General features: G+C 46.9%; 2 protein-coding genes across 8 annotated transcripts in view; one reads left to right on the top strand and one right to left on the bottom strand.

Annotated features, from left to right (window-relative positions):
* Nucleotides 1–14900, top strand: part of TSC2 (TSC complex subunit 2) — a 30735-nt gene extending 15835 nt beyond the window's left edge. Inside the window, exons 26-42 of one of the 5 annotated variants that reach the window (XM_031606979.2) lie at nt 1147–1278; nt 2978–3142; nt 3745–3897; nt 4071–4183; nt 4621–4842; nt 5648–5863; nt 6978–7046; nt 8912–9072; nt 9213–9715; nt 10541–10616; nt 10759–10845; nt 11083–11269; nt 11743–11882; nt 12084–12162; nt 12524–12615; nt 12895–12993; nt 13373–14900. In XM_031606979.2, the coding sequence (XP_031462839.2) occupies nt 1147–1278; nt 2978–3142; nt 3745–3897; nt 4071–4183; nt 4621–4842; nt 5648–5863; nt 6978–7046; nt 8912–9072; nt 9213–9715; nt 10541–10616; nt 10759–10845; nt 11083–11269; nt 11743–11882; nt 12084–12162; nt 12524–12615; nt 12895–12993; nt 13373–13540 (2662 nt within the window). In that variant the 3' untranslated portion in view covers nt 13541–14900. The remainder of the gene's footprint in view (nt 1–1146; nt 1279–2977; nt 3143–3744; nt 3898–4070; nt 4184–4620; nt 4843–5647; nt 5864–6977; nt 7047–8911; nt 9073–9212; nt 9716–10540; nt 10617–10758; nt 10846–11082; nt 11270–11742; nt 11883–12083; nt 12163–12523; nt 12616–12894; nt 12994–13372) is intronic. The other 4 variants (XM_090151434.1, XM_031606981.2, XM_090151433.1 and 1 more) reach the window with 4 other exon arrangements.
* A 638-nt stretch (nt 14901–15538) lies between these two features.
* Nucleotides 15539–23443, bottom strand: part of PKD1 (polycystin 1, transient receptor potential channel interacting) — an 85679-nt gene continuing 77774 nt past the window's right edge. For all 3 annotated transcript variants that reach the window (XM_090151431.1, XM_031606977.2, XM_090151432.1), the window contains 8 exons: nt 22562–22689; nt 22026–22194; nt 21754–21879; nt 21403–21577; nt 20751–21038; nt 19967–20101; nt 19348–19662; nt 15539–18959 (listed from right to left, as the gene is read on the bottom strand). In XM_090151431.1, coding sequence (XP_090007557.1) covers nt 18357–18959; nt 19348–19662; nt 19967–20101; nt 20751–21038; nt 21403–21577; nt 21754–21879; nt 22026–22194; nt 22562–22689 — 1939 coding nt within the window. In that variant the 3' untranslated portion in view covers nt 15539–18356. The remainder of the gene's footprint in view (nt 18960–19347; nt 19663–19966; nt 20102–20750; nt 21039–21402; nt 21578–21753; nt 21880–22025; nt 22195–22561; nt 22690–23443) is intronic.

The raw sequence follows: 23443 nt of genomic DNA, 5'->3' as shown, positions 1-23443 counted from the left end.
AACAAAGATCCCAACACTTCCCATGGCTGCTGAATGGTATGATGTTGGTGTGGGTGACAAGCTCGATATGGGCTTCTGCTCTCTGTGGTTACATCTCCAGTTGTGGCCAAAATCTCTGTCAGAGATTGGTAGGAGGGGGAGGAGGAGAAATAAATTGTAATCCATCCAAGTGGCTGTGTAATAATCCACTGAAAGGACAGCAAATAAATCATGTTTAGGAATGTTAATTGGGCCTCTGTATTTTATGTACAGTGATGTAAACTGCTGGCCCAGCTGTTATGTCCAGATTAGTACTCAGCAAGGCATGTGTCTCAGCTGTGACTGATTGAAGTGCCTCTTAGGTGTTAATTGCTGTCATCTCCCAGGTGTGCTTAGCACCAGGCAGAGTGAAGGCTTATCTTCTTTCTGTTTCAGTTGCAAGTCAAGTAGGTTACTTGTGTGCCACCTGCAATAAGATAGCTTGTGGGACAGAGAAGTACCATGCATCAGCAGCCAAGGGAATGTTTGCCCTTCTTCCCTCCATCCACACTGTATAAGAAGTGTCGGTTTCCTTCAGGAGGGCTGAGTATCCCCCAAGGTCTGAGCCAGGGGACGCCTCTCTCTGATCCTGGGACATTTTTGTGGTTCAGCTGAAGCTCAAACTCAGAGCAGGCCTAACAACATAGGGATGGGCAGACAGATATCTTTCATTTTAAGATCTGCAGATCTTTGTGGAAGTGTTTGTGGTGTCCTGAAGCAGTGAGGTGAGGTAGGAGGAGGTGGTTGAACTGCACAAAACTTCTTGGACTTGAGAAATTTATGCTAAATGAGCATTCCAATGCTTTTGCCTTTGTTTAACAGTTCAGTATTCCAACTGTCATTTCAATCAGCTTTTTTTTTTTGTTTTAACTTGTACTAATTTCATTTGTTTCGTAGCACATTTAAAATCTTGTTTTCAAAATGTGGTTTGTCTTTTTAAAGCTTTCAGCTCTGCTTGTTTGTACATTTTAATTTTTATTTTCCTTTTTTGGCATTTGTTTTATTTTACATCACCCTCCGGGATCCCCCAATATTGACCCTGTGACCTGTGACCTTTCAACCTACATCCCTACAATGATTTCCTCCCTTCCTGTGACCTCTTTTGGGGCTTGGTGCTTCTCCACCTAGTAGTTTAAGACTAGCAAAAAATGCAAAGCAAGGCTTGAATAACTCTCCTCCAGTGAAAGAGCTGAAAGAACCCTCTGCAGTTGATGCCTTCCGATCCCGCAGCATCAGTGTGTCTGAACATGTGGTCCGCAGGTAGAGGCACTTTAAATGGGGAGAATCCAAGAGCAATTCAGCACTTGGAAATTTTACTGCAAGGGCGGGTGGAAGCAGGGTGGATTTGCATGTGGGATGCTTGCATGACTCTGCAATACAAACCTGATCTTAGCTATAGGCTGGTTTCTGTAAAGGTATTGTGGATAAGCCATGGCTTCCTAGTGCTGGCTGTCGAGTGGTCGCATCACCCCGTGTTGTGTGTGCCTGCTTTCCCTGTGCTCTGGTGTTTTAGGAACAAATCTGTCTATTTGTAAAGTAAAGATGGAAAGGAAAAAGGAAAAAGAAAAACGTTGCATTCTGTGCAAGTGAGTGAAAATCATGGTTAAACTATAGCTTTCGAAGCGGTGATGCCACAGCAGGGGCTTTTGGTACTCTGCTAACTAGTTTACAGGCCCTCCTCCCAAACTGAGAGCAGTAGTTTGTTCCTTGACAGAGAGAGCTGACTGAAGTATTTTGACCAGAATATGAGGTAATAAAAACCTTTTCATTTGTGTCTCCATAGAGCAGTTAAAGGTGAACCGTACTCTTAGAACGCTTAGCCAATATGAAGCTACTGCTTTCATTGCTAAAGAAAACAAGTTTTAATCACAAAAGTTGATTTTTCTCCCATGAAAGATGAAATGGCTTATGCTAATTTTTTTAAACCCATTTCTGGATCATTTCCCTTGAGTGTTAAGATTCTGTCAGTAATACATTGGTTGGAAATCTGAGCCTAAAGTTTTGTGCCTCAACCCGTAAGGATTCCTGTCCACAGAACTTCATTGCCTGTATTTGTGCTTTTGACTATGTGTCAGTCAAGAGAAATGTGCTGAAGTAGCTGGATTGTGAATATAATTCTGGCACTTACTTCTCTGATGTCCTCATTAAACTATTAGGTGATTTTCTTCTGTTTTTATTTAAATTGTAGTGACTAAAAGTTCAGACATTTAACCTTAGTGATACCAAGTAAGTTATTGTGTTGCAAAAATTTGGCTGCATCTCAGCGTAGCTTTTCTTATAATGGCACAACGATTTCTTGTTATAAAAACATCCAATGCAAGTTTTTTAAACTGTGTTGCTGATTTTGTTAATTCAAAAGCAGAATTGCTGTCTACTCTTCTGCCAACGTCTTGTTCGGAGTGCAATCTTTTTCTATTTCAGATTACATTTGATTTTATATATGAATTGAACTAGTTTGGAGAAAAAAGTTCAGTACATGAAAGAGCTGCAGCAGAGGAAAAAGGAAACAACTATGTTATAAAGTTAAGTCTAGAAAGATGCAGTTTGTGGCTCGTGGGCAACACACTGCCTGGGGAACTCAGCAGGTTGCTTATGTCACAGGACGCTTGCCCTCACTCACTGTAGAATAGTGAACTCCAAGCATGGTGCTGCACTCACTGGTTGCTTGGTGTCCTTGCCCATGGGCCTCCTGACATCTGAGAGAACTGGCCTGACTCAGTAGAATCATTTAAATGTTTCTCAGTCTCAAGATAAAATACACGTTCTCCAGTAAAAATCTAGAAAGCACAACATGAGGGTGATCCAAAAGTACTTTGTTTACATCCTGGGTTTACTGTCTGGCACTTCTCTGTTGGGGCACATGCATGTATTGCAGGTGGTTCTGCGTCCTTCTGTCTGCTGGGTGATGGGGACAAATATTTTGCAGTGTGATCTGTCAGCTGGAAATGTTCTCTTCCAGTCGGATACAGACATCCATCACTAGTTCCAGCTTGGGCTCTGCAGATGAAAATTCAATGGCTCAGGCTGATGATAACTTAAAAAATCTCCATCTGGAACTCACTGAGACTTGTCTGGATATGATGGCCCGATACGTCTTCTCCAACTTCACCGCTGTGCCTAAGAGGTAGGGGTCAGTGATGGGAGGGGTGGTGTGGTTTGAAGGTGATGTTTCATCTTATCAGTGGGAAAACTGCTGTGACACCCTTGAGATTGTGACAGGCCCATTTCTTTCAGATTCAGTCAAGCCAGATAGAAAGTTTGATGAGAGTAGTCCATTCTAGCTTAATCTTGTCTTGAGCCTTCAGCCATCCAGGCGATGTTCTGAAGGTTGTGTAGCCCCCAGAGGCATGCTGGTTTTGAGCTCCCTGATTTGCTCCCAGGCCTTGCTGAGTGGTCACAGTCTTTGCTACAGAGCTGAGTATCACGTCAGCTGGCTTCAAATCAAGGGCACTTTTTTTTATTGTGTTAAACCCTCCTAGGGAGGCACATAGCTCAGACAAACCCTAACTTCTCTGTAATTTGTGTCCAGGATTGTAGTAGTAGTACTACTCTCTTCTGCTATTAAAGTCAGATCATCCATTATTCTGATGGATAATGTGTTAATTGACTGAGGAGTACTAAAAATGTTGTAAAAAGGAGGAAAGCAGACATATCTCCTACACAGAGGAAATCAGCTGTGTAGGCTCTGTAGTCTGAGAGCTGCACTCATCACAGATGTGTTTCTAGGTCTCCTGTGGGTGAATTTCTGTTGGCTGGAGGAAGGACAAAAACATGGCTGGTTGGCAACAAGCTGGTGACCATCACTACAAGTGTCGGAACAGGGACAAGGTCCTTGCTTGGCCTAGACTCTGGAGATCTCCAAAGCAGCACAGAATCAGGGTAATTACTGTTCCCAGTTCTAGAAATTTCTACCTAACAAAGGCATGGTTAACCACCATCACTGTTTTGTTATTTTTTTTTAAAGGTTTTCCTCTTATTGCAAGGGGACTGTTGTATTTGTTCATCATGACCAACTCCTCTCTCAGTATCACTGATATCTTCTTTTTCCCCAGCTCAGACCCTGTTTTGCAAGTGAGACAAACTAAAGAAGCTCCAGCAAAACTCGAATCTCAAGCTGGGCAGCAGGTTTGCAGAAGCTCTCGCAACAGAGTCAGATCCATGTCTGGTAAATTCCCATCCTGGCGTCTAACTGCTGGCCTCTGTGTTGCAGGCTTAAGTGTTCTAGCACCTACTGCTAAACTCGTTTGAGAATCTGAACTTGTCTGGTATTTAATAGTGAGCAGGTAGCAGCAGCTGTTGGCCTCAGTAGTGCTGGTATTTTTCCTGCTTGCCTTCCTCTCAGAAAAATTGGCAGTAGTTTAAGTCTCACTGCAATAGCATTTGCAATGAGAATTGCCTAGATCTGTCAGACCTTATTGTTTATAAGAAACAGATGCAAGGTAAAGCTCTCCTAGGTTCCCAGTATTAAGAGCAAAACTGCTAGAGGATCTCAACAGACTTACTATTTCTCTGATATTTTTAGTATTTACTATGCTAGTAAGTAATTATTGTAAATATTTTTAGTATCAGCTAAACATGGCTCTCCTGTGCCTGTCTTCCTAGGTGGTCATGCCTTACGTGTTGGTGCCTTAGACAGCACAGCCTCCCACTTTCCTGGTGGCTCGACTTCCCAAGGGACACAGAGTCCTCCTGCTCCTGCATCTCGGTCAGAGAAGACTAATCCTGCTCCACAGACACCTCTGCAGAAAGAAAAAGCGAACTTAGCTGCATATGTCCCTCTGCTGACACAGGGCTGGGCAGAAATCCTTGTGCGCAGACCCACAGGTATCGTGATCTGAGTGTGGAATGAGCTCTTCTGACTTGCTGAGAAACTCGACCCTGGATGAAAAGGAAAAAATCCTTTTTCAGTGCAAATGGATCACTTTGATTGCTTACTGAGTCTTTAAAGCAATTTATCTGATACTTGATTCTTTGAAACCACTCTTGTTTTTAACTCCAAAAGACCTTGAGAAGATTGGAGTGAGAATTTATAATTATAGTTTATGAACTACTGCAGAAGTTGTGTATCCTGGTTTATCTGGCTCTAAGTAAGGCTGATACTGACACTGGTGTGTGTGTGATCTTTCTTGAAAATCTGTCTACGGTGTGTTTCATCTTCCCATGCTGGAGTTAAGATGATTGAAGCTTATGGCTAGAGCAGTTGCAGAGTTGAGTCTGCTGTTAGAGAAGGACTGATGACAGATATTGAAGTTCAAAATTCTTGAATACTGCAGTACGTTAACTGGGAATTGTCAGTTTCAGCTGGGAGGCCCTTTCTGGCAAAATAACTGACTCAGTATCATTAATTAAAATACCTGAGTATTTCACTTTTGAGAACCTGCTGTGGTAATGAGTTTACCAAGGATGTTTTTGAAGAGCTAGGGTGAAGGATGAAGTACTGAGAGCTCCATATTGAAAATAAGAAGTCAGTCGAGGGATCCTGCCAAACGTCAGAGAAACTCAGAACTTTGACTGTTTTGGATTTTATTTACATAATCCAAAACAATTTGTGCTTTTTTTTTTTCCTTCCCAATGTGAGTTGTGAACTTCCTGGAATTACTCAGCACCCTTCCCTGTTTGTCTTCATCAGGTAACACAAGCTGGCTAATGAGTCTGGAGAACCCACTCAGTCCCTTTTCTTCAGACATTAACAATATGCCTCTGCAAGAGCTGTCCAATGCACTCATGGCTGCGGAGCGTTTTAAAGAGCACCGAGAAACAGCTCTCTACAAGTCCCTGTCTGTCCCCTCCTCCACCTTGGCCACTGGGACAGCCAAGCCTTCACTTCTCCAACGTTCCAACACAGGTGAGAGATGTCAAGGCAGCTTTGTGTCTAGCATAGCTGCCACTAGGCTGTTTCACATCTGTTGAATTTACTGCAGATCTTCCTGAACAGTAAGTTAGTAGCTTGAGAAGTAACACAGATGAGAAGGGGAATGAATTCTTCTCCTTGGGAGTTTGCAATGCAACATTCCCTTCCTCCTTGCTTCTGATGTTCCACCAGTAAAGCATCTCTCATCCTTGAAGAAAGAGAGGAGCAGTGGAGCTGCTTTGGAGGAGTAATATCTTCCACGATAACTGCTTGCCAAATGGAAATGAACAAAGTCAGGGATCTTTTGCCTTTCTTATTTGTTTGGGATTGATCTGAGCATCCCATATTTGGATAGACCTTCCCATGCAACACATCTGTTTGTGTTCAGTTTAAGAGTTTTTTGGGAGCACTGGCAGTGCTAGGTTCATAGCAAGATGGTCTATGCAGCCTTGCCAGCTAGGGTCAGTTCCCACTGGCTTTTACATGTGATAGTAGAATGCCAATGCTGTGGTATATAGGCCTTGTGAGTTAAAAGAAGCACCTAATTGCCATTCCTTTGGCAATCTGTGAGAAAGTCTTCTGGGCCTTATTCTTCTTAACTTCTGCAGCAGACAGCCAGCTGCGACAAGTCAGGTGAATGCTCTGAAGGTGTTTTACTGTCAGACTGTCATGACTTAACCTTAAGAGGTTAGGTCATTCCTGCTCCTCAGACTTTTCTGTGCATTTAAAAGTGATCGTTTACCAAAAGCACATAGCTCAGGAAAAGCTCACACTGGTTTTCTGTGTGTGATAGGGTATCACTGAGCAATTTTCTATTTCTGTAACTCAAAAGATACATTTTCCAAAGAGAGCAGTTTGAGTCTGCATTGTTTGGATGTGTTTATGCCTTCTTATTCGTGTTGAAACCTTGCACCCTTGAAGTATCCCTTTGCATCTAGTGAGCTTATCCCAGCTTGTTCTTTCCTTTGTTTTTTTAATTTTATTTTTTTATTTTTATTTTTAAATAGGCTCTTGGTTACATTTTAAACTCTGTGCTTTTTAATTTTTTTTTTTTCATATAGTCTCTCCTTCCTTTTGATGTAGCTGCTCACTTGATTTCCCTTTGCAGTGGCCTCTTTCTCTTCCATGTACCAGTCCAGTTGTCAAGGGAAGTTGCACAGGAGCATATCCTGGGCAGGTATATTTATATATCTTTAAGGAAAAAAAAAAAAGTATTGCCATAGAAGAACACCTCTGATTCATAGAAAATATATCCCTCATACTTCATTTTTCCCTTCCATGTCTCCTGTCTGTTCCCGGTCTCATTACTCTCAACAAATGGGATCCTGACTAGCATGAAGAAGTCCAAGCCAGATGCAACATTTGCAAGTGCAGATGATTTCTTAAAAATAACTTCTCTTTTAGCTGAGGTGGATTGTGAGTAGTTGTGAGGCGCAGAGTTCAGTGGCCTCTCAATTAACCATTTATTTTCAGCTTCATTTTACAATTGGCTTTACGTTTTGCTAAAGGTGAAAGCTCTCACTTCTGAGAATAACGTGTAGTATCCAACGGGACAAACTACCCAGAAATCAAGTCCCATATTACTCAGTCCAAAATGGGACACAGAATCTGATAAAAGAAGCTGATGTACGTGTGTGTACATACATTTCCTCCTGCCTTCTTTCCTTCAGTGGAAAATTCTCTGTAGAGCACCAGGGTATTCTTAACTGCTATTGTTTTTTGACTTAGGCCTCTTAAAGCATCGTAGTGATGCTACAGTAAAATATTTTTCTGTATTTTTCCTCTGCTCATATTGTTCCCACCTATAGTATAATTAGTGAGTGCTCACATTATTTGAAAACACTAGCAATCTTGGCAGTAATGCAAGAGCTAGAGGAGCCTGGAAATGCTGGGTGTGTGCAGGTGTGTTCTGGCTTGGACAGCTAACCAGATCAGCACGTGTTTTGGTTGTTGGTTTTTGTTTGTTTGGTTTTTTTAGAAGGTATGTGTGTGCAATGCTAACTCTTAATTGCTTCTTTGAAATAACTTTGGTCCTGCGAGCTGAAATCAATCCAGGAAAAGCTGCTTTAGTGATTTCTTTTTTTTATTTTAATGTTTTGCTGATTTTTTTTTTTTAATTTTTTGTGTGTGCTTTTTTTTTTTTTTAATTTGGAAAACAAATCTTGGCCTTTCAGATTGGTCCTCCAGTCCCTTGTGTGCGTAATGGAAAGCCTCCTGTTCTCCAGCCTTTTCCTCAGGACAAAAAACAAGGCCAGGAGGAGCCCTTGGTCACACTCAGCCCTATGGTCAGGGCACAGCCTGGAGTAGCTGCAAGGTTAAATCTGCAAGTGCTTCCTCCACCGCAGACAGGGCTTCCAAGGAGCTTTCTTGTCAGTGTGGTTTGTTAACCATTTGTCTGATCAGATGCCACGTGCAGGTTTCCCAGTATTGCTGCAGTGCATGTTTTACTCTTGCTCTCTTGTCCTTTCACATGTCTAGGGCTGAATTAGTTTGCTTCTACTGAGACATACTAGGAAAACTGCCAAACTGCAAGGAAATGGCTCCTAGGAAAATTTCTTACCTCCTTCTAGGCCACTACAAGGCACAGGAGTGTACAAGAAAAACTTGTATTTTGCATACTTGCATAGAACTGATGTCTTCATTGCCTGGATGATGATGAACTTTTAATACCAGTCTTGTATTTTCTTGCACCTCTGTAGTTCCTGTGTGTCCTGATAGCTGAGCATTGATGTACAAGGTCCCATTTCCTTCATTCTGTCCCCTACTTGTTCATCAGTGACAATTGGAAACAACTGCACTTGTTTTGTCAAAAGCAGCTGCAGCCCTTTTCTATGAGGGTAAAGATGATCAGTGATTCTGTACAAAAGGGAAAGCAGGAGCAAGTGTGATAAAACATGAAATCAAAGAACCAGACCACTCATTCCATATGGCCTTCCATTGAGATCCCGTAGGGAAAAGGCTGGTGCTTGAGAGGAAAGGATGGGGGCCTGCAGGTCCGTGCCTCTGTGCAGACTTCAGTTCTTCTGCATTGTGTCTTGGTAGAGTCTGCGGTCGTGCTGGAGGAAGGGAGCCCCTTGGAAATGGAGCTGAAGGAAACCGAGTCCCCAGCTGAGTCTCCAGAGAGTGAGGATTTTGAGACGTCGTGTTCTGAGCAGGTCCTGAGTGAGGAAAGGTTTGGTAAAGCCCAGGAGTCTTACAGCAGGGTAAGCAGCAGCTGTGGCTCTGTTCTCAGAAAGGTGTGAGAGGTGTCTGTGCTCTGCATGGGGCTGCCTCAGTGTCACTGTTGTCAGTTGCTACTCTGTGAATTAGGAAAAACGTTTGTATTTGTTTCTTCTTCCTTAAGTCGTCCTCAACCTCTAGCCAAGATGAAAAATCTCTGAAGTCAGACGAGCTGGTGGAGGGCGGTATTCCCATCGGGAGAGTGCTGCCAGCAGAGGATGGCCGGGCACTGGAGGAGCTCTCCTTCCAGCCCTCCCAGCCGCTCAGCAAGTCGAGCTCTTCCCCTGAGCTGCAGACGCTGCAGGAGATCCTCAAGGATGCAAATGGCAGAGATGTAACAAGGAGGCTGAGCACGGAAGTGAAGTCTAAATCTCAGTCTGGAAACCTGGAAGGGGAGGGACTGGGCAATTGGCTGAGCAAGGGTGAGGACACCAGAGCAGCAGGCTCGGGGGGGTTGGATGGCAGTGGCCCCACCACCTCTCCACGCTCCCCATCTGGGCACCGGCCCAGGGGGTACACCATCTCTGACTCTGCCCCGTCACGGAGAGGGAAGAGAATGGAGAGAGATGCCTTCAAGAGCAGAACAGCAGCCACCAATGCTGAGAAAGTACCTGGAATAAACCCAAGGTATATTGAGGAGCGTATGGACTAGATAATCTTTGAAATCTTTTCCAACCTTGATGGTTCTACAATTCTATTATGTGAAACTTGAACTACTTGTAATTGCTGTAGCCATGGCTGGATTTGTTCCAATGGGTCTGCGAGTTTTATGGGATCTACAAAACAGTAACTGGTTAAAAAGATAATTATTGCTTGTCTTCTCAGGTCTTAATATAGAGATGTTGAACCTACTATCACCAAATTAACTTTGCAATCTTAGGAAATATGTCTCCTAAGTGGTTCCCAGTTTATTCAGGTCCCCTAGAGTCAACTTTGCTGTGAACAGGATGAACTGCCCATCATGCTGCTTGGGGAATGTCATGTGCAAAATGCTATGAAAAAGGAAGATGATAGGATATGGTAGTTTGAACTTCAGGTATAGGTAGTTTTCCCCCAGATTGTCTTCTGAGACAACCTTCATCTTACGAGGGGAGGATTCATTCTGTAAAGTGCAAGTGTCTGTACAATCATTTGTGCTGTAGGCTGGAAGTACCCTGTGTAACTGTGAGGCAGCAGCGTGTTCCTGCTCCTTTGTTACAAGTGAAGATTGCCTTTTGAATGGGGAATTTATGCAGCTGCCACTGTTTGACATACTGATTGTTTTTTGTGACAGGGGTTTATTATAAGCCACAGGTAGTCCAGGCACCCATTGGCTCTAGAAGATGAGTAATACTCTGCTAGAATTTTAATTGCCCCTATTTTTAATTCTTTACAGAAAGTTCTTACATACAGCAGGTCAAAATGAACTGAAGGTTTATGGTAACAGAACATGTTTTCCACTTTCTCCCTTAGCTTTGTGTTTTTACAATTGTACCATTCCCCGTTCTTTGGTGATGAAAACAACAAGCCCCTCCTGTTGCCAAATGAGGTATGCAAGGATTTGTATTATTTTTTAAATTCTCGTAGTTAATTTCTCTAACCCCATTAACATCCTGAAGAGGTTTTAGGGAGAGCAGTGGGTGTTCAGAGATGATTGCTTTTTAAAGATGTGACAAATGTTTTGATTGCAGACGTTTGAAAAATCGGTGCAGCTCCTGGATCAAATTCCTTCGTATGACACCCACAAGATTGCAGTGCTGTACGTTGGAGAGGGCCAGGTGAGTTGCGTGCAGATGCATTCATCATTTGATGGCTCCATCTCAGCAGAAGGGCAGGCACTGTTACTCCAACAGTGAGGTTTGTACTGCTGCTGCAGGAGCTGAGCTTTTCCTTAGTTTCTTGTGTTAGAAATCAGTGCCTGTGTGAATCCCTTCTGGGGAGGTGGTAGCCTAATCACTCATGCTGATGGAGTGCTCTTTGCATTCATTTTGGGGCTCTGCTCTCTTGTTTCCTAGAGCAACAATGAAATTGCTATTCTGTCAAATGAGCACGGCTCCTATCGCTACACCGAGTTCCTGACAGGCTTAGGGAAGCTCATTGAGCTCAAAGACTGCCAGCCAGATAAAATCTACCTCGGTGGCCTGGATGTGTGTGGGGAGGATGGACAGTTTACCTACTGCTGGCACGATGACATCATGCAAGGTATGGTATCTCCAGAAGGCAGAAGTGGAAGGATGGTCTCTTCTCATTTAAGACTGAGCCTCCTTCTACAAACCATTTCCATTCTGAGGGTGCAGTGAGGATGACCTGGGGCTGTGTTTTCCCTCTGTTATCTCTCTGAAGTCTCTGCAAGCCATGAGTTCAGGAGAGGTGCATACGTGCCTTCTGGAAGAAGAGTCACACCAGCTGCTGGAGTAAACCATGGAAAGCAGCACCAAAGAGTGGCAGGCACAGATGTTGTGCTTCCCTGGCAGAGCTGCACACTGTTCTCTGTGCTCGGCTACTGCTGGAGCAGTCCAGAAGGACAAATGGGGACAAACCTGTCAAGGGAGCACATTGTGGTCTTTTCATTACGGTGCTGCCAATGCTACTTTGTCTTTCAGGCAAATGCTGAGAGATAAATATTACTGCTTGTAGCTAAGCTCAGCCTAAGGGTCCTTCTGTTTCCTCTTCAGCCATTTTTCACATTGCTACACTGATGCCCACGAAGGATTTGGATAAATATCGCTGTGACAAGAAGAGGCACCTTGGGAATGATTTTGTTTCTATTGTTTACAATGATTCTGGTGAGGACTTCAAACTGGGAACAATAAAGGTACAGGATTTTACCTCCAGGCCTATTATAAAACAGGCATTTGGCTGTAAAGCCTTGATCTTGTGTGTTCTTTGGGTAAACAGTGATCATGAGCTGAGGTTATTTGCCTTGGTGCATTTATGCATGGTAGCACGTGGCATTCAACAGAGTCATGACGGCTGCCAGTAACGTGTGTTTGACTGTTTATTGTTTTCCCATTAGGGTCAGTTCAATTTTGTGCACGTTATCATAACACCACTTGACTATGACTGCAACCTGGTCACGCTGCAGTGTCGAAAAGGTAGGAATCCCCCCAGCATTTCTTCTCAATCTTTCCTTTATTGCTGGTGCAATAATTGACATCACTTTGCAATGTTTTTGCATTCCAAAAGTAAATGCTTCTAAGAGAAACACTCTGAAACCAATTTGCTGCATAGCAACATCTGTATACATTCTGTATCTTCCCCTATAGAGCAGCCAGAATTTGGGTCGGATGTGTTCAGTTGCAGTGTAAGTTGTGTCTGTCACACTTGGAGCTGTAGTGCTTGATGGGAACTTCTGAGGTTCTGTGATGCAGTCCTTCAGGTTTAGTTAGTGGCAACTTTTTGTCTTCATCTTCTCCCTTAACTGACAAGAACTTTTGTTTTTCCTTTAAAATAAAGACATGGAGGGCCTTGTAGACACGAGTGTTGCTAAGATCATCTCTGACAAGAACCTACCATTCGTCGCCCGTCAGATGGCCCTGCATGCTAACGTGAGTACCCTGAGCTCCCTGGGACCTTCTGTCTTCAGCTGGCAGCTTGGTCCTTCACCAGATATGAAGGAGACAAGAAGGGTTTGCTAAAGCAAGTCAGCTTTCTGCCTCAGTTATTTCAGTCAACCTTCAAGTCAGTTACCACATGAACGGTTATAACTTAGAGCTGTATTTCAGCTGCTGTCAGACTGGACTAAAACATTCTATTAATTTTATTGCCATGGTTATGTTAATGTGCATCCTCTCTTTCCTTGCTTCTCCGCACTCTTCCCAAATCAGATGGCTTCCCAGGTTCACCACAGTCGATCCAACCCCACTGACACCTATCCATCCAAATGGATCGCTCGGCTACGGCACATCAAGCGGCTGAGGCACCGGGTAAGTGAAGGTGTCTGCTGGGATGTTCAGAACTAATCTCTGCCTTACAAAGCGTTGTTACAAATCAGGCAGATAAAATCAGCTATCAGAACTTGACAAATAAGGGGAATAAAGTGTGTATGAAGGTTAGAATCCAGCTCTTGTGGGAACAAGAAGTGTAGGGAGATAAGTCTGGACTTGCGAGCTTCCAAACAGCTCCCCTTGCAGCAACTGCACTGGGAGCCTTGATATTTGAAGACAGATCTGCTTGTGCTCAGCACTGTACTAGAGAATGTAGGAAAAGCTGTACTAAGTAACCTGTCCTGTTCTGGCCAAATAGAGTGTGAGTGTGAAAAGTTGCAGAGAACATTGAGCTCACCTATTCTCATTTGGCTTTCAGCTACGTGAAGAAACCCAGTACCAAACTCCTGGCCTTCCCCTGCAGATGCACCCATCTGCTCCAACAAAGCCTTCTCCCCAGATGGCTCAGGACCCACCACCAGCCTACGAGACCGGTCAGAGGAAACGGCTGATCTCCTCAGTTGATGACTTCACCGAGTTTGTGTAGGTCCCTGTGGGTTGGTGTGTCTGTTCTGGGATGGGTAAGGCAGTGAATGTGTTATACCTGCGTGCTGACTCCGTGCAGCTGCATGGACATAGAGGAGAAGGATTTGGCACACACAGTGTGACTGTGCTGCTTTCAAGTGGACTCAGCACTGAACCTTACTTACCAGGAGGATTGAGTGTTTTGCTGCCTCAGCCTGCCACTGCTGTCTGATGAAAAGACTGTGTATCTCCAGCAGATGCTCCAAGAGAACCAAATCCGCATGCTTTGTTTTTATTTGGTTTGAGCTACTCTAAAGCTTCCATCTCTGGTGGGAACTTTCTTGGCAGAACCTTCTTCTGGGCTCCCACAACACCAGTGTCTGGTGGGGGTAGATGAAGTCTGATACTCTGCACTTCGTCACATAGATGGAAGTTGCAAGAGCTGGGGAAATTTTCACACCTTTATTGGGAGTTAAATATGAAGTACTGAAGCTCCAGCCATTGTTTCTAAGCAACCCAGAATCTCTGCTCCTCTCCAGGCCCCGGTGCCTCTCGGCACTTGAACTCTACAGACTGTGAGGCTTCCTGCCAGTTCTGGTAAGGGTTAACCCTGGTTCTCAAGTGATCTGCAGGATGTACTGTTTAAATTACCAAGGACGATGTCTCCTTGAGTCAGTGAGCCCTGTTTGCTGCCAGAAGTAATGCAAAGCGGGGAGGTGGGAGCAACTCAGTGGAGCAGCAGAATGGCAGAGTGCTGAGACGTGAACCACTGGTGATGAATGCTCTGATCCACTGGGGGCTGACAGTGAGAACTTAGAGGCCAGGTGTGCTTTCTAGGTTCAGCTGCAGGATTTCTCCAATTGCAGCAGTGCTGAGGGTGACTCTTGTCCCTCCCTGTGCACCTAGGAAAACCCTTTCTGAAAGACTGTTGGCTTGTCCTGGTGGCATCATCTCTGAAGGAGTTTTGCCCATTGCACTAACACATGAGGTATCTCCTCCTGGGACCTCAGCTGTTGTAGTTAGCCAGTGGTCCTCTCAGTGCAAGTGTACAGGATTGGGATTATGTAGCCCACCTTGTGCTGAGATGCTCATCAGACACTACACTACCAAACTGGAAGACATCATGTAAGCTGGACTATACTGTGAGTACTTTATCTCCTGCTTCGTGAGTAAATGGGAAGCATGGCTTTTTGATAACAGTAATTACAGAGCCCTCGCAGTGGAGCTAAATGCAGTGCAATCAGCACATGGAACTGCAAAGCGACTGCCAAGGGAGCAAAAGCAAAGCTACTAACCGAGGGCTGTTTGGGAACTCTAAGTGTATGTTGTGTTTTGAGTGTTTATATGTAAGTCCTAAAGGAAATAAAGTATTTGTATGGTCAGTGGGTTTTTGCTGGCCTGGGAAGTCTCAAATAATAATGTTGCAGGCACTTTGCCTTTGTGTTGGCTGCAGACCCTTCAGTAACGAGCTGTTGTTAATTACAGACCAAAGCTTCCCTAATAGGCCAGCTGATCCGAGTGTCCTGTATTGTGCAGATGGCTGTGACCAGAATTTCACTGACAAAAGGAACAAGGCTGGGTTGGTAGGGATGGGGTCTGGTGAGCACCGTGTGCCCCAGGCCTTTCCTGAGCTCTTCCCGGTAGCCGTGCGTGGGTCACTGTGCAGCTGTGGGGCTGAGAGAGCAACAAAAGCAATGGAGCCAGTCTGTAGCAGTCAGCTTTTATTTGACCTTGTCATTTTTTTTAAGAAACATCCCCACAGTTACAAAATACGGTATTTTTCTTTGCAGTAAATGCTGACCAGATGGTAACAATTGGCATATTGGTCACAATCATCTGTTTTTTAAAACAAAAAAGCATTTATATAGAGGTCCCTCCCCCTCCCTTTTAAACTAGTGGATAGTTTTGTTTTTGTGGTTTTTTTTTTTAATTGAAGCAGCTTGATACTGTTGCATCTTTACGAGACTTAAGACAATAAATAAGAAACCATTTCTTGGTGACTACAAACACAGAAATATACATTCAGGAGTACTTATTGGTTAGGGCTGTACGTCAAGTTCGTTGCTGCTGCCAGTATAACTCCATGCTAACTGCCTGCAGCAAAGTGTGTGTCTACGTGGTACCTCAGCTGTGACAGTGAAGGAACTCTGTGAGTGTTGCTATAGTTTGTACAAATAAATGCTGCACTGAGAACTGTGATTGCTTGGAAGCTGTCAGTGGTGCCCGCTGAGCACGCGGGCCCTCAGTGAGGTGTCTGGCTTATCAAGAAACAACTGTGTGGGTTCCAGAGCTGCTCTCCATACTTCAAATGAAGGTGAGAAGTAGGGCAGTTGTCCTAGCCTGTTTCTGCTCCTCTTTGATTAGAAGAAGCACTTGGTCAGTCACGCGCATCAAATCACAATCACGCACACAAACAAAGCTAATGGGGTAAGAAACAACTGGGGAATGGAAGTCCCAGTGCCTCACTGGGGAGCATCCTTATCCAGCTCACACTCTAGCTTATTCAAGGCCATTCTGAGCACGTGGGTCCCTGCTCACTGCTGTCTCTCTCTCTCCTATTAACAACTTTATTTTTTTGAACATATTCAAACCACGCTGGGGGGAAGGGGCTGAGTCCTCTACTGTGGTTCTTGGGATAGCCCTTCTTTTGGCTCTTGGCAATGCAAGAGATTTCCAAGACCTGCTTGGTTTGCTCTCCCTCCTGAACAGTCCCTCTGGCTGCCCCTGCCTGTCCCACCCCCCATAGCGCTGGGGATGCAGCTGAGAACTGATGCCTGTAGCCATACAGGGACCAGGTGTCCTAGTTCTGCTGAGCTCCAGGCACTTCTCTGTGACCTCTTCATCCTGCCTCTTCTGTCCCTTTAGGAAAGCTTTCAGTTACTAACAACGGTTTACTTCACTCCACGCTCTACTTCCTGCTCTGAAATCTGCTTTCACCAACCTTCAAGGAGACCAACAGACCAACCTCCCTCTCATCTCCCTCTCAGGCTCCACACATTTGTTTTTGCCTATCTGCAGCCTTCTGCAACTTCCCACAGCCTCTGTCCTTCAAGCAACCAAGTTCTTCAAATGCAATTTACACCAGTCCCAAAGTCCTCACACAGAGCACCCATGGGAAGGGACTTGGGCAGGTGCATGAAGCCAACAAAGCTTTCTGACCATCTCTCCCACAGCACAAGTGCTGGCCAGGGCCTTGCAGTGCTGTGCTTACCCACGGCACTCCCTGAAGTAACACTGCTGCTCCCTGGGGCACTGCTCTCATTGCCTTCCAAAGGTACCTTTCCAAAGGTACCCCACTGTGCTCTGCTCTGCCTGCAGGGACTGCCCCACCTCAAGAGCACACGCACCACATGCACACAGACACCCAAACCTTTATATACATGGGACATTCCCAGAAAGAAGCACTTAGTACATCCTTTAAATAACTCTGACAATAGTATTCTGTCTCCTATCTACATGTTTCAAACACGTTACCGATGCTATGAAAATATAGCAAACATACAAAAATATATACATTTAAAAAAGAAAAAAAAAACCAACAACAAAACACCATATAAATTACTTACACTATACATAATGTGAAATGGTGATGACAAAGTGAACACAGACCCTGGAGTGGCTGCCGTGGGGGTTTAGGATGTCCTCTCTCTCTCTCTCTCTCTCTCTCTCTCTCCCCCAGTGCATTTGTGCTTCTCATCATGAAGATGCGGGGAGGTAACGGTGCAGCTGGGTGGCTGCATTCACTTTATCATTGCATTCTCATTTCAATTTATGATTTAAACAAACAAACAAACAAAAAAATACTGCTTTATATTGATATATTATCCTGTTCTTGTTAGATCGCATGTGTCGTCGTTAGCTGAGGAAAGCATTGTTTAAAGTGCTGGGCAGTACATACGAACAAAAGTAAACCAAAAAGAAATACATATACTTAGGTCAATACATTCCTTGGGTTAGAAAAGCCAAGCAGCCAGCAGCACACACACACACCGTGGGGTGTCTGTGTGTGGGGCGGGGGGCCGCAGCGAAGCCAGCACGGTGGCACCCCCTGCTTGGAGACAGCCAAAGGCAGCCCCGGGTATCTGCACTCCACCTGGGACAGCAGGCAGGCAGCTCACTGCAGCTTGCAATGTCATTGGTTTTAAATATTGGGTTTCTTTAAATACAAATAATACCAATTTCTGGAGGATAAAAGGAACCAATACTGGAATTAACTGATCTGGGCATAGATATCATTTTGTCTATATCTATATATAATTATGCTTAAAAAAAAAAAAAAAAAAGGTTAAATATCTTCTTGAAACCTGTAGCTTTCCTCCACAGTGTGTCTGGTCGGCAAAATCCAAGGTCAGACCTTCAAGGCAAGGGCTCAGCTCTCCCCCTTTCCCCTGGCACAGCCAGCAGGAAGGGGAGACAGCCTCGGCCCACTCACCCTACACCAGTCCCCAATAAAGTGTCCTTGTGACAGCCGCCTTGCGCGGTCCATTTGCAGACGGGGCCATTTAACAAAAGAGAAACAACTTTTTAATACTGCCTTACTGTAACCGGTATTTTCTGCATGCTGACCCCAACCTGTGCAGCCTTCCCCAGCTGTCCATGAGGGAAGGCTCAGCCTCTCCCAGTGAACCTCAGCACTGGAAACCACTGGTGAGGAAATGGGCACAGCATGGAGGTTGGGGGGGCTGCACCAGCCCCGCTCCAGGCAGCAGCCCCATACACCGGCAGCAGCTCACCAGGCTCCAGGCCTGCCTGGCAGGCACAGCCCGCCTTCACAAACCTCTTCTGAGGCTCTCTCTGCCCTCCGAGGGGCACTGCTCGCCACGATGCCCCCAGCACAGCTACTTGACAGTGGGGTGGACCCTATTCTTGGCTCGGAGGGGCCGCTTCTTCTTCACAGCCGGAGCCAGAGCAGAGTGTGCTTTGTGCGGGGGGAGCGCAGAAGCCGCCATGCCGATGCCTCTGCTGGCACGGATGAGGCGGCTGGGCACAGAGCTCCTGCTGCCAGGAGAGTGGGGGGACAGTGGGAGCTGCGGGTCCGTGGTGGAGGAGGTCTCTGGTGAGGGCCCCTGCTCTGTGCTGCCCGCACAGTACCTGCTCAAGACATCCTCTGGCACCAGAGAGTGCCTCCTCCTGGAGCGGCGGCTCTGGGAGCCCTGCAGCTGGTGCTCGATGCGGTACACGTCCTCCGTCACCTGGTTGACCCGATCAAATTGGGCTAGCAGCATCTCGAAGAGGGAAAGGAGCCGCTGGAGGTCGGCGTCCACTTCTAAGCTGTCCCGGGTGCTCAGCACGAGGCTCAGCCCATCCAGCTGGCTGGAGGAGGTGGAGGCCCTGGAGCTGTCAGAGGCAGCGCTGGGAGTGGGGCCCCGGATGGATTTGGAGTCGCTGGAGTCCCGGGATGGAAGTGGTTCCATGCCTTCAAACCTCACCTTGTGGCGGAACTGGAAGGAGAGGACAGGGGACTCAGTTATTTCAGCTGCCACATGGGAATGCTGTGCCACAGCACTGCCCTGCTTCAAATAGCCCCAGTGCTGCTATTAGCCTTTCCTGGTGGGTCAGGTTATAGCTCAGACCTGGGGACAGAGCTCAAATAACATCACCTGGAATGCTGGGACTGAGAACTGGCAGCCTACATCCCTGCAGTGCCCTGCCACTTAACCAGCTCCTGGCCTCCAGGATCTGCCACTGCCAGAGGGACTGAGGCATCCAACTATCAACTGTAGTTGGAAGCAACCAGAATCAAAGCGAGATAAGGACAGTGGATGTTTCGCTGTACAAGTCTGCAGCTTAAGATGTGCTACTTGACCCCTTCTCCCAAGCTGCACTCACCTCCTTGGCTTTGCTGAAGCCCATCCACATTTTCAGCCTGCGCACAAAGAGCTCCACCATCTCATAGTCCTGGGGCTCGAAGGCAGGGCGGTACAGCTCAAAGTGCATCTCCCGGTAGCTGTAGACAAGCACCACGGTGAACAGCCTCAGCATGATCCACACCTCCAGGATGATATAGCTGGTGCAGAACAGGTAGTAGAGGCCAGAGGAGTCAGTTGGGCAGGGGTAGAGGCTCACGCTGCCCCGCACCATAGCAATGAGCAGCAGGAGGCTGCTGCCAACGCTGCGGAAGGACTCCGAGGAGGAGGAGAAAAGCTGCAAAGGGGACAGTGGAGATATGATGAAAAGGGATCCACTGATGGCACAAAATCTCTTGACACTCACTACCCCATCTTGCAAAGCATGAGCCCTGTGCAGCTCCTCAATCAGCTGTGACAGGGACTGGCCACAGATAGTGCGTGGCCAAAGCCACCATGTCCCTGAGCACTTGGCACAGGCTGGGCACTGCCCGTGCTGGGAGCCAGCTGTGACACAGTGAGGGACAAGGGGGTCACACAACTCTGGGCCTCACTGCCAACCAGCCCCTCTGCGAGACAAGACAGGGAGTGCAGGTAGTTACCAGGAAGCCAAGCTGTGCGTATGCCAGGATGAGGACCACAAAAGCCAGCCCTGCTGCAGTCAGCTCCTTCAAGGACTTCTGAAAGGTCTTCCCGAACACGGACCACTGCCTGACAAAGCGCAGCTGCTGGGCAGCCTAGGACCAAGTGAGAGGACAGTGTTACGACAGGCTCAGGTGATCTGCCCAGCACAGCAGAGCCTCTTTCTTGTTTTCCCTGCCCTGGCAGAGGAAGGGGCATTGTGGCACCACTTGCTCTCAAACTGCACACGCAGACCTCCAATGGGAAGGCAGCTACCCTAAGTCCTGTACAAGCACTATACCAGAGCCCAAGTGCTCAGGACATGGGAGTGTCCTGCCTTCAAATCCCACACCTCCATCTCAGCCCTCCTTTTACACATTTTTAAGGTTCTTGAGAGTCTTTCAAACATGTCTGAGAAATGCAAACTCTGGCAGCACAGAGGACATTCTAGTCCAAGGGCTCCTTGAGGACAAAATCATCCCATCAGCCACAGTTCTTCAAGGGAACTGAATGCTGAGAGACTTTAGAGACTCAGAGTGCTGCAGCAGAGGTGCACACATGCGTGTGACAACACTGTCCAGCACCTCTGTCTTGCTATGGATGTGGGAGAATGTGGCAGCAGCCGCTTTGCATTTATCAGTGCCTGGCACAAGAGAATCAGTTGTGCATGTTTTTACTTCAGGACTGCACAGGGATGACAACCTGGCACAGGAACAGAGCACACATCTCTGACCATATCCTGCATCCACCCAGCCCCCTCCGTACCTGCACGATCAGGAGGAAGAGGAGGGAGGCAGCCAAGGTACTGAAGACTGTGTTGAGAAAGGCCACCTGGTAGAAGTTGGTGAAGACCTTGCGGTTGTTGAGGTACTTGAGCCACTGCTGGTCAGCCAGGGTGGCTTGGCTGAGGTGCACCACCACTGTGCAGGTGGTGAGGAGGATGAAGACCCACTGGCCATAGTTGCCCCACAGGGTGAAGTAGGCCCTGCCTTCTTTCTTGATGGAAAGTGACTCAGACACCACAAAGTAGACCACAAACATCATGAGGAAGACCTGGGGGAAGAATGGAGAGGTTATCATGGAAGGAGAGGGCAATACTGGGCTGCACCAGGAGCCTTACAGCACCTTAGGACTGTAAAAGCTCCACGTACTAAGCTGAGTTCTGCAATCCTACATCTGCAGTGCACTTCTGCAAGTCTTCCCATGCCTTCCTCTCAATCACTCTGTCCTCCTCCTTCCTGTCATGGCAGCAAAGCTCCCCAGACCACATCCAATGCAGCAGAGAGAGAGGCAGGGTGGCAATGCCCAGGGGAAGACTGCTCTGTTTGCACCTAGCCCTGGCCCAGTCAGCAGAAGGGTTAGTCTGATCCACCCAAGCACCTCTGTGCAGCGACTGAAAGGGAAGTGCCACACTCACCATCATGAGAAGCTGCAGTGTGACACCACTGCTGAGCCGCAGCAGTGGGAAGGGGCTGATGGTGACAGTGGTGACAGCCTGGCCTGCACCCAGGAACTCCAGCTGGAGGGTGATGGCAGCATGCAGGTCTACGCTGGGGTTGTACTGCATCAGCTCCACAAAGATGACCCGGCTCCTGGGGAGGTAAGAACAAGTCAGGGCCCTGGGACAATGCAGGGACAACAACCTCAGGCTTTGATGCCATCATTTTTGTAGGATCTTAGATTCTCCGTCCCTCTGGTGATGGCCTCAGCAGTGTCCCTTAAAAATCCAGGTAACAGAAAACATTCCCTTTGCCCCTGCCACACTTACATGTTGTCGATCCAGGTGTGCTGCTGAAGGTAATTCAGCTGAGCCCTGCCTTCCTCCAGTGAAGTCCCCAGCTCCTGGATGTAACCACCGCTATCGTAGAAAGAGATGTAACCCCAGTACCAGACCCTGCAGAAGGAGGAGCAGCACGGAATGAGGGCTGGAGACTGTGACAGAACAGCCCCTAGCAACCACCCAGGGCACCAAATCAACTGAGTTGTTCACATGTATTTAGGACACGGTGCAGAGCTTTGGCTGCGGGCGCAGCTCCTTACCCTGTGAGGTCAGGTGGTGAATAGGACCACACAGTTGTCATGTTCACATCTGCCTGTTCCCAGCCAGCTGCATAGTTAGCAGTAGAGAAGCTGTGTGAGTCAATGCAGTTCTTCCTGGCAACTGTGCCCAGCCCGTGGAGGACATCCTGGGCAGTGAGCTGGCAGTCAGCTGAAAGGAGACCAACATCATCACCCCATCAGCATCCGAATGCAGACAAACAGTGCAGGGTGCACAGTTGAGCTTTCACACTTAGCATCTCCCTTTTTCCCAAGCCCCCTCCATTACTGTGTCCTCAGTCACACCTCCAAAAACAACTAGAACCTCTCTCTTCAATGTAAGTCCCTCCATCCTCATTTAATCTCTGGTGGCAGCAGAACCAGACACACTGACACACATGCTGCAATGAGAAAAGTGCCTCGACAACCTACCCTGCCTCACTCAGCCCCTAGCTGCATCCAGACCCAACCATTTCCTCCTCCCAGGGAATGTCACCCCCCAGCAGGTGACAGGGAAGCCCTGGGCCATTGCCCCATACCTTCCTGCAGCCGGAGCTGGCGCAGCCGGGCCACCCCCAGCGTGGTGCTGTAGCTCTCCTGTCCTGACTGGTTGTTGTAGAGGTAAGGAAGGAACACCTGCGACATCCAGACCCAAAACTGATCTGATCTGCAAGAGGGAAAAGGTGTGAGAGGCGAAACTCCTGGGGCAGCTCTGCTAGGGCAGCCTCTCTGCATGTCTCACCAAGGATCTGGTCATACGAATTTCACCTGGAAGGGACTGCATTTTGGATAGTAAACTGCTCCTCCCAGCTCTGTCAGCAGGCAGGGACATGAGACATGACTTCCACCCACTGTGAGCTCTGCACTTCCACCCACTGTGAGCTCTGCTGGGGTGAGGCAAGGGGAACTGTTATTTGATGGGCAAGACCTAAAGGTGAATGGATCTGTTCTCCCTCTGAGTTCAGTGGAATCATTCCCAATTCAGGCTGCAATGAATCAAAACTTCTGTGACTTAGTGTGACAAGGACAAGCCAAAGCTGCTGGCACAGGAGAATCGAGATCAGTAGTGTGAAGGGCTCAAAGGCATGGTTAATCCCAGGCAGCTGTCCCAGTATCCTTCTGCTGGAGTTTACAACAATGTGGAAATGCAGCTGGGAAATTTTAACCTAGCTAAACCACGTGTGCAAAGAAGGGAAAGACTCTGCATTTCTGAGAGATGTTATTTTTGGTCCCCATGACCATGTTTATGACTAAACCTTATTTTAAGTTGTAGATTCTGTAGACAGAGCAAACTTGTGTCCTTTTGACCAGATACAGAAGGACCAACACCTGTAACTCACACAGCAGAGGTATTTGAAGTTCCAACATGTTAAAGCTCTCACAGTTGCCTCTGCCCTGCAGGTGAGAAGTAGAACCCTGGA

Source organism: Phasianus colchicus, chromosome 16 (assembly GCF_987193195.1).
Source record: "Phasianus colchicus chromosome 16, bPhaCol1.hap1.1, whole genome shotgun sequence".
Classification (NCBI taxonomy): domain Eukaryota; kingdom Metazoa; phylum Chordata; class Aves; order Galliformes; family Phasianidae; genus Phasianus; species Phasianus colchicus.
The sequence above is the reverse complement of the archived record's forward strand: the minus strand, read 5'-3'. Positions and strand labels throughout refer to the sequence as shown.